Source organism: Rattus norvegicus, chromosome 3 (genome assembly GCF_036323735.1).
Source record: "Rattus norvegicus strain BN/NHsdMcwi chromosome 3, GRCr8, whole genome shotgun sequence".
In the NCBI taxonomy this organism is placed as follows: Eukaryota; Metazoa; Chordata; class Mammalia; order Rodentia; family Muridae; genus Rattus; species Rattus norvegicus.
In genome coordinates, this window is record NC_086021.1 from 138,705,572 (window position 1) to 138,715,317 (window position 9,746).

Genomic DNA, 9,746 nt, shown 5'->3' on the forward strand with positions numbered 1-9,746 from the left:
TTTTGCTCTAGCCCTTCCCAGTGAGTTTTCTATTTTGTCATTATAATCTTTCCCTATATCCTTCCTTGTTCTGGGAACTCATCTGGTTCATTCTTTTGGCATTTTGAGAAAAGATCTCACTGTACAAATCAGTCTGCCTCAAACTCATCTTTTTTGCCTTAACCTCCTTAGTACTGAGATCGAGTGGATAGCACTTGACTCATCTAAGTATGAGGAAATGTGGACCAGTAAGAGAACCCAGGAAAGCCTAGAAAAATCTGTGGCCCCATGGCTGTTGTGTCAGGAACCACCCTGGAAACTGTACTGTTTTAGCCTTTTGGAGTTTTGTCAACTGAATGTGGTTCATAACTTCTCCACTTACAAAAGCAAGAGAAACAGGAACCTACTCAGAGCTAGCAACCTGAGCACACAGTGGGTTAACATCCTGTATCTCCTTGCCAGCTGACTGAGTATGTGTAAGCGGGGAGGGAACAAGGGCAATCAATCATTCTGGGGCTCAGGCTGGCCCCTTGAATCAGGTGGTCAGCCATTTCTGAGAGATGTGAAGTCTGTTTCTCTCATTACCATCCCTCATCCTCTGCCCTCCTCTTGTGGCCGTTCTGTTCCCTATCAGGTTCACTGGCCAGTGTCTACATTTCCAGTAAAAGTGAGCTCTTTAATGAGTTTGACTATGCCTGACTCACTTGAGTGGTTTCCACAACACCTTTGCACCTGGGCCCCACGCCAGAGGAACATACATGAGCCATGAAGTTTCCACTGATACATCCACAAATGCTTCTAGCACCTGCCTTTCTGCCTCAGCCCCACCGTGCCACCTGCCAGCCGTGAAACCAATACCAACAACAGGTAACGGAGACCCAGGCACAGGCCTGATACTCCCTGGCAAGATAGAGGCCAACAGCTGTGATGGGGAGTAGGTGGGGAGGGCAGCTTTAAGGTGGCACCGGGCCAAAAGCACCAGACGGAAGTCAGGACCTTTTTAGGTAGACGTAACAAAAACCAAACAGGCAATCCTACTAGTTTCCTGGGATGTTTGTAGCATTGGCCAGTCTTGGTAGTTTTAAAAACAAAGTCTGTTCTCGGCACTAGGCCCCCCTCTGTAGGCTCCTGGGATTCAGACTGTACCTTCTTGATGTTCCACTGGCTTCAGACATATTCCTTGCCTATGGCTGCATCACTGCGAGCTCTGCCTGTCCTTGAACTACTTCTCTCCGCACTGGTTTCATAGAGGAAACATGAGAGTGTGTTTAGGGCCTGCTTGGGTGACCTCCTCAAGATCTATAATGTAAACACACCTTTACTGTATGAAGTGACTCTTCCGCCCCACTTGCCAGCACCCAGGACAGTGACCACCACCAACTGTGGAACTGGACTATTTATTTCCACCTCATCTTCCTACTAGCTTTGGAAGGCTTATAGCCACGCTTCCTATCCAGAACTGTATTTTTATTTAGAATCATTCCCACTTTTAAAAATGTCTCTGTGGTTAAGAGCATTGCAGAGGGCCTGGGTTCAATGCCCAGGACCCACATCAAATGGCCCACAGCCTCCTGGTCTCTGTGGGCACCTGCAAACATATGGTATATATGTATACTCAGGCACACACATGAACTTTAATGTCTACATTTTAGGCTAAATATCAAAGTCAGACGAGCAGTGGAGTTGAGCACACTCATGTAAGGAAATCATCAGGCAGACCCTGCATCCTGCGCTGGAGCCACTTTGTAGTTGTGGTAAGCAGGGCAGAGTGATGCTGTCATTACTCTCTGGCTCCAACACTCTGCCTGTCCCCATCAGGAGTGCACAGGTGACCATTTCCATACAGGTGAAGGGAATTCTCTTTGTGAAATGGGAAGTTTGGTCCCAGCTTCACTCTCACTCTGCCCAATACCTCCTTTGAGAAACCATCCCCCCTATACCAGGTGACCTGCTGGCTGAGACTCGTCTCAGCAAAAGGCCCATGACTCACACTGGGCCATCAGCTTATTCATCCACGAGTGCTGGTCGGGAAGGATGCCTTCCTCCTAGCGACCTCTGCTGAGATAGATGCTAAGAGAGTATGAAGCCCCAGCATGGTGGCATGCCCACCTACCTACCCTTCAGTGGGGCCCTGTCTACACCATAGAGACAGACACCATAGGGACAGATGTGCCTGAGCCAGTTTGCTCAGGCCATTTCCCCGATCCAGCTCGACCTCTCAGAGCTCTCTGATAAGCCAGTAGACCCCATCTTTGAGTCTGCAAAGGAACTGCAGCACATGCACTCAGTCTCGGCTGCTGGCTGCTGTTCGAGATGGGTATATTTACTCTCCAGTATTCAGACTCAGGAGTAGTTCTGGAGTGCCCAAGGCCACCCGGGTCTCCACATTTCTAGGTCAGATGACAGAAAGCCAGGCTGGTCTCAGTGCACATGGGTTTATTGAGCTGCTGTGCCACTGCAGGTGCTGGGAGAGTCTGGGAGGCCAGTGGGATGTCCAGCAGGAGGGACCTGAATCTCTCTCTTTAATCCCTACACAGCGCCATGTCATAGGTGACAAGCAAGGTCAGCGCTGGCCCTGGGGCATGGGTATTTAGACTGCAGTCTGTCAGTCTGTTCATATGATCACCTTAGTGCCATGTCTTCTTGGAAAAGAACACTACCCAATTCTAAGAGCAGGAGGCTAGTCTCTGTTCTGCTCTGTAAGCCCAAGGGGCCCAATGAGGCCCTGTCTACAGGTGCTAAATATCATCTACCATCATCTCAAGGATGGTGAAGAAAACAGGTGAGATGCCTACTAACAGGGGAACCTAACAGTCGGGCCCTAGCCTCCAGCTCCCAGTCCAGGAGACAGCCATGCAGGGGTCCAGAACTGCAAAGGACAGCAGACCTGAGGGCAAGGGAGTTTCAGTTCAGTGAGCATAATCCAGAGACATGGCAGTCAGCTGTGTTGTCCATGGTTCACCTTCCTAATTAGAGCAGGGCCTGGAGAGCCAGGGCAGTGAGTATGGACATCGAGGACACCTTGGGACAAAACGGGGACCGTTTCTGCCTCCATCTCTTCTCAGGCCACTCAGGCCTCCACCTTGGCCTGCCTGAGAAGGGTAAATACAGAAGGGAACGATGAGAAACTGCCAACTCCACATCCTCTCCCCATACCTACCCGCAGGAAACAGCACCCAGCATTCTGGTAGGGGTTCCACTGGTCCTGCAGAACTGATGGTTGCGAGCTGTCAAAGGCTTGTATGGCACCATCTATGGAGTGGAGAGATCCAGAGAAGGTTTGGCCAGGAAACCCTAGAAACAGCTCCACTCCCTTGAGACAAAATGAGACACCCCCTGGAATCTGCAAGGCACGGCCTGAGATGGAAGGTCACTGTGCTAAGAGTGAGGTTGACAAGTGCACACCCCGCCCTTACAGGTGAACACAATTAGGATTAATAAGAGTTTAACTCTCGGCTACGAAGTGGCAGAGACAGGCTTCAAACCGGGCCCCCAGAAATCTGGAACAACGCTATTTCATCCCGAGGCAAGAACAGCAGCGTTAAATTGGGAACACATGGAGGAAAAGACCTCAGTAGTGCCAAAGGGAGCCTTGGCCAACTCCAGGTCATTGGACATGTTTTAACTCATCCTTTCTAGCCCTAAGAGATTCTTGACATCTCTCGAATTCTCTAGTGATCGGCTATCTGGTCTCTGGAAACCTCAGTTTCTTTCCATCAAAAATGTGCTCACATCAGCCAGCAAGATGGCTCAGCAGGCAAAGGCACTTGCCACCAAAACTGATGAGCCCAGTGCTATCCCGGGGACCCACGTGGTAGAAAGAGACTGACAAGTTGTCCTCTGACTTCCACCCATGCACCATGGCACGTGCACACTGTCCATCACCCACACCAAATACGACACGACGAAAACATTTTAAGGGTCCCCACAGGCCAGGCAGCCTAGACTGGGCCATAGACGTCCTTGGTTGCCCGGGCTCTCCAGCCCCCTCACCCAAGCAGGGGTTCCTTGTAAAAAGCTTGCGGAAGGCTTCGCACTCTTCGCGCCGGTTTCCGCTGGCCTCACAGCCGCACCAGGGCGCAACGCGCGCGCTCACGTTGTCCAGGTAGTTGGGGGTGACCACGGTGCCTGCAGGGACCCCCAGGACCTGTGACGGGCCCCCGGAATCTGCCTCCGCCGCCCCGCCCGCCAGAGGCCGCCCAGCGTACCTACAAGGCCTGCGTAGGCGCGCAGACACCGCGGGCCCCCCTCCTCCGGACAGCCGTCGCGGGAGCCGGGCGCGGGAGCGCATGAGGCCTGGAAGGCAAAGAGACGGGGCCTGCGCGCGCCCGGACGCCGGTGAGCGGCCCAGCCCGCCCCGCACGCACCGGCACCGGCGGCTTCGCTCGCAGCGGTCCAAGGGCTTCAGGCAGGAAGGTGGCGCCAGCTGGGGGCCGGAGAACGCGCAGGCGGGCGCGAATGTCTGGCGCCGGCGCTCGGCGCACGCGGGGCCTTCGCATCCGCAGAAGAGCAGCGCGTGCGTGAGCGCCGGAGGCCCGCGGGCGAAGAAGCGGCGCAGGGCACGGCGGCAGCGGGAGCGCACGCAGCTCCCGGGTCCCCGCCAGCCCGCCCGGCCCAGGCATTGCGCCACGTACTCGGAGCGCAGCTGCTGGCACTGCTCGTCTGCTGTGCACGCCTCGGCTGCTTCCACGCAGCGATTCCCCTCAGTGGAGCTCGCTGACCCTGGTGAGGGGAGGGCAGGCTGCAGCCCTCTGTGCTTGGTTCTCCACATTCCACACCCCGGAATTTGGCGGGGGCTGGGGGCAGATACCCAAACCCAAGGGGAGAGAGTGTGGCCCATAGGCGTGACCCGTTTTTCCTGAGGAAGCGGGCATGGGCAGGTCCTAGGGATATCCACCCAGGTCGTGAATGGAGGCAGTACTCGGAGGTTCCCCAGAAGCTCAGGTTCAGCCTCCACCACCATCTCCAGAACTGGCACATGCATCACAGAGCGTCTACTGGACCCCTTCCATCCTCCCCAGCTTCACCTGACAGGACACTGAGGCTTAATGGCAGACCATAGGACTTCGCCCTGAGACAGACCTGGACGTTTACCAGTAGTTTCAGTGAAGATGTAGATAAGTCACAGATGAAAAGCCATTCAGGGGAAAATAGAATGCCTGACCTTGGGAGAGTAGCATCAGTAAACCCGGCAGCTATGTCTGAACTTGGCACTGGACATATGCAAATCCAGCCAAGTCACCAAATTCAGGTTTATAGTACTTCCTTTCCCACCTCCTTACCTCTCTGGCATCCAAGACTCCATAAAACTGCCTGGCCTGGCCTCTCATTCAGCACCCGTAAATACGCTCCACTCAACATAGCATGTCTCAGCTCTTAGGTCTCCTCTGCCTTAAAGCTTACCAGTATCCATTCTCTACACCACACCCCACAGAGCAATCCTTTCCTGTGATCCCCCTGGTGGAGAAGAGGCAGTGCTGGGAGGCAGAACATCAGCTGTGGGACTCAAAACTCCCAAGAGCCGGAGCTTCTGAGGAGCACATTGAGGGCAGGGGAGGGGGAGAGGAAAAAGAAAGTTCCTGGGGCACGGATAGTAAGGCTAGATTTGTGAAGGGTGGCTCAGCTGAACCCAAAGATGGGGTGCACGGCACTGTACAGCAGGGGCACATTGATACCGGTGTCACTCTTGCAATCTCACTTTGTGCCTGAGGAGCAGGGTCAGAGAGGGCAGGGGCCAGGGAGGAGACAGGTTCTCACCCAGCAGCAGCAGCAGCAGCAACAGCAGCAGTGCAGACTCCAAGCAGCAGGCCATACCGATTGGCAGAGGCCCAGTCGGACTGGTGCTTCTTCCTTGAACCTGCTAAGCCTGGAGGGTAGCGGGCACCTGCCGGCAGGTGTGCTCCTGGCCTCTGAGAGGAAGTAACATCCTGCTCTCTTCACTCTGTCCCCACCCCTAGACAGCACCTTCAGGTAGATCCAAAGCCACTAAGCCAGGGCCTGGAATTAACCCGATAGATTCAGAGTGCTGGACTGCTTTTTGTACACGAGCAGTCGGCTCCTAGTGGGAACGGGTCCTCGTGGGAGGGGGGAGGGGGAGCTTCATGAGACTCAAAAATTAAGCAAGAATTAACCTTACAGGTCCAGAAAATCGGAAACATGTGAGATTCACAAGGCCCCTTCTCAAGGTTATAGACAACCCCTGAAAGAAGACATTCGGGCAGGCACTGCCAGTCCTGCGGGGAGCACTAGGGTCACCCCCAATGGTTCGGTGGGTGTTTTGATGACAATCATGCCCCTGTAAGTAATCCCAATAAACTCAAATAAATAGTTAAGTAAAATTAATAATAAAAAACAAATCCCCCAAAATAAATATTTGCCAAGTTGGACTTTGATGGATTTATGTCTCTGGCCCATTGTCAGTTGCCTATCTGAAATGAAGAGGCATGCATGTTGTATCTCCTTAGGAAGACACACACACACACACACACACACACACACACACACACACACACACACCCCGACTGCATACAACTCCAGGAAATCAATTGTTCCTCTTCCTTCTTAATAACTTTATTGTCAGTTTTTTGTTTACTGGTTTTACACGTGTAGAAAAGTTGTAGAGACATTGGTGCTACACACACACACACACACACACACACACACACACACACACACACCATCCCCAGCTTCTAAACTCAGCTCTCTGACATAGCAAAGCACAAGGATCTACACTTGGGAAGGAATACTAGTACACGATGAGGCCTAGACCATTAAAGGTCTCCCATGCATGGCCTTTCTCTGTCCCAAGACCTGGGACACGGTGGTAAACCTAGCGCTTGTCAAGTCGAAGGCAGAAGTATCAGGACTTAGAGCTACATTGAGATCTTGTCTCAGAAACAAGGGTGACAGGAGAGCTCATTGACTAAAGGCTCCTGCTACCAAACCTGACACTCTGAGTTCAGTCTGTCCCATATGGCAGATGTGAACCAGCTCCCTAAAGTTGTCCTCTGACAAGGCTCGCTCTCTCTCTCTCTCTCTCTCTCTCTCTCTCTCTCTCTCTCTCAATAAAATGAAAAAATTCAGACTCAGAATCCCCACTAAATTTGTCATGCCATACGAGGCACTCTCAATATTTTTTTTAAGTCTGTGTTCTTCCTTTAAACAGTAATGTGGGGTGTGGAGGGTGAGGTGAAGGTGCCCAGCAGCAGTGTCAGGAGCTCTGTTTTAGCTGGGATGGCAGCAAGCCCCCTTGGGTCCCCATCCTCACCCCCAGTGGGGTTGCTGCCCTCAGCTTTTTATGGTAATGCTGGGGGTTGACCTTGGGCTCTAACGCTTGTGTGGGACTTCACCGACTAAGTCGTCTCCCCAGAACCCCTGTAGCTGAATTTCTGTGTTAGCCAAGTTCATTCTGTGGGAAAGGTGAAGAATTGATGGTCCAGGAAAAACAGACCAAAACTTGGAGAGGCCAAAAGCTGACAGAGCACAAGCTGACATCTAACTCCAGGACAGGAAGGGTAACCAAGAGTTGCAAATCTGCCTAGGGGCTCAGAGTGGGGCATTTTGACTCCCAAGTCCCTTTTACTTACCTTCTCAGTCCACCTGGCCGCCATTCCCATGAGCAAGGAAGCAACCCTTTTGGGAAGCCCGTCCCAACTTCCCCTTCACCTTATCCCCATTCTTTCTTTCTTTTCTTTTTTTTTTCTTTTTCTTTTTTTCGGAGCTGGGGACCGAACCCAGGGCCTTGCGCTTGCTAGGCAAGTGCTCTACCACTGAGCTAAATCCCCAACCCCCCCTTATCCCCATTCTTGATAAGAATACTGACTAGTTATTTTCTGGGCTATTTCTACTAAGTTCGTCTTACATTTTCTTCTGGTCAAATTAAGACACAGTGCTGCTGTTAAAAAAAAAAAAAAAAAAGACAGTGTAGCTGTCTTCAGACACACCAGAAGAGGGCATCAGATCCCCTTACAAATGGTTGTGAGCCACCATGTGGGTGCTGGGAATTGAACTCAGGACCTCTGGAAGAGCCGTCAGTGCTCTTAACCACTGAGCCATCCCTCCAGGCCCTGTATAACCATGAAAGTGAAAATTAACATAAACTTTAGTGTTCAGAAACAGATTTTTGTTAGAGCATGGCCTGGCTCTTGTGCTGACTGCGTGTGGGCATTTGTTTGTTTTATGAGCCTGTATGTATGCTACCCAAGGCCACAAGAGGGCACCAAATCTTACAGAACTGGAGTTAGGAGCAATAAACTTGGTTGCTGGAAACTGTTCCTCCAGATGAGCCTTGAAGGTGTGGAGGGTGGGGCAGGGCGAGGCAGGGCACACCTTAGCAACTGCTGGTCAATCCTGAGTGGGCTTGTTAGGGGATGGTCTTGTACGCTGTGTATTCAGATGCTGAGTTCTATGCTCAGACATCTAGTTGCAGTCTGGAAGATAGCATCTCTGGATCTCTCTCTTTAAAAAGATTTATTTATTTATTTTATATGAGTACACTGTAGCCATCTGCAGACACACCAGAAGAGGGCATCAGATACCCTTACAGATGGTTGTGAGCCACCATGTGGTTGTTGGGAATTGAACTCAGGAATATCAGTCAGTGCTCTTAACCACTGAGCCATCTCTCCAGCCTGCATCTCTAGATCTCAATGTTGTGAAAATGTGTTTTCCATCACCTCTGATTAGTTAGTTAATAAAACAGCTGATCAGCCAATTAGCTGAGCAGAAGATATAAGGAGGGACTTCCAATCCCAGTCACTGGGTACCAAAGGAGACCAGAGAGTAGAGAAGGACCCTGTGGAGAGACGTGGAAAGACCTGGAGGATTCGCCATGGGAAAGCAGCCAGGAGGACACACAGACCAGAGTGAGCCAGAGTAAGGCCAGATGGCAAGTGATGGGGCATTTGGCTGGGCAGTAGGTAGCCTAGCCAGGTTAGACAAGATAAGACCCTTCCCAGCTATTAGACCGTGCAACTTATTGATAAAAATTCGAGGTCTCTGTGTCTTCATTCAGGAGCTAAAAAGGGCTAGAGTGGGCATAGAAATACTCTACAGTTATTTGGGAGCAAAAGGGACATAGAAAACCCCCGGAGATTACTATTACAGGGGTTGGCTCAGTGCATTGACCTGGTACCAGGTTTGGGGACTGGCAGAACGCAGGGCCAAGGAGGGCTACACGCCAGGTAAGCAGTCAGCTGACCATAGCCTGGAGTTGGTGCAGGCAGACCAGGACATGTTGGAGCCCTGCCAGGAAGAGAGGCCTGAGCAGGGAAGAAAATGTTCCCCACACATTTCATTCCATGCAACGCAGCCTTTGATTTTATAGAGAGAATTTATTTATACAGCACTGAGACTAAAAATGATTTTCCTTCAAATACTGAGGAGGAACAGTGACATGATTGTGACCCCAGAGCAGGCTGACAGTGTTCCACCAGAACTTGTTCAGCAGCTGGAACAACTGTCCCAGACATGCAGCAGTGTCTGCAGAAGGTCTGGAAGGGACTAGAACTATGTAGTCACAGCTTCCCAGCTAACCCTGTATCCCGGGATGCCCACACGCAGTCAGCACAAGAGCCAGGCCATGCTCTAACAGAAATCTGTTTCTGAACACTAAGGTCTATGTTAATTTTCACTTTCTTGGTTATACAGGGCCTGGAGAGACGGCTCAGTGGTTAAGAGTACTGACTGCTCTTCCAGAGGTCCTGAGTTCAATTCCCAGCACCCACATGGTGGTTCACAACCATTTGTAAGGGGATCTGATGCCCTCT

General features: G+C 51.6%; 1 protein-coding gene across 6 annotated transcripts; it reads right to left on the reverse strand.

Moving 5' to 3' along the window:
* Positions 1 to 2,398: 2,398 nt before the first annotated feature.
* Positions 2,399 to 9,708, reverse strand: Gfra4 (GDNF family receptor alpha 4). Of its 6 annotated transcripts, none has more exons than NM_023967.2 (6): positions 5,262 to 5,385; positions 4,347 to 4,701; positions 4,188 to 4,297; positions 3,973 to 4,107; positions 3,156 to 3,231; positions 2,399 to 3,071 (listed from the first exon to the last, which is right to left on the reverse strand). In NM_023967.2, the coding sequence occupies exons 1-6, from the start codon at positions 5,338 to 5,340 to the stop codon at positions 3,050 to 3,052; spliced, it is 777 nt and encodes a 258-aa protein (NP_076457.1). In that variant the 5' UTR covers positions 5,341 to 5,385; the 3' UTR covers positions 2,399 to 3,049. The 6 variants fall into 6 exon arrangements, with proteins under 6 accessions (NP_076457.1, NP_001381998.1, XP_008760419.1 ...); NM_001395069.1 differs by having other exon boundaries at positions 2,399 to 3,000; positions 3,140 to 3,231; XM_008762197.4 differs by having other exon boundaries at positions 2,399 to 3,231; positions 5,262 to 9,708.
* Between the last annotated feature and the right edge of the window lie 38 nt (positions 9,709 to 9,746).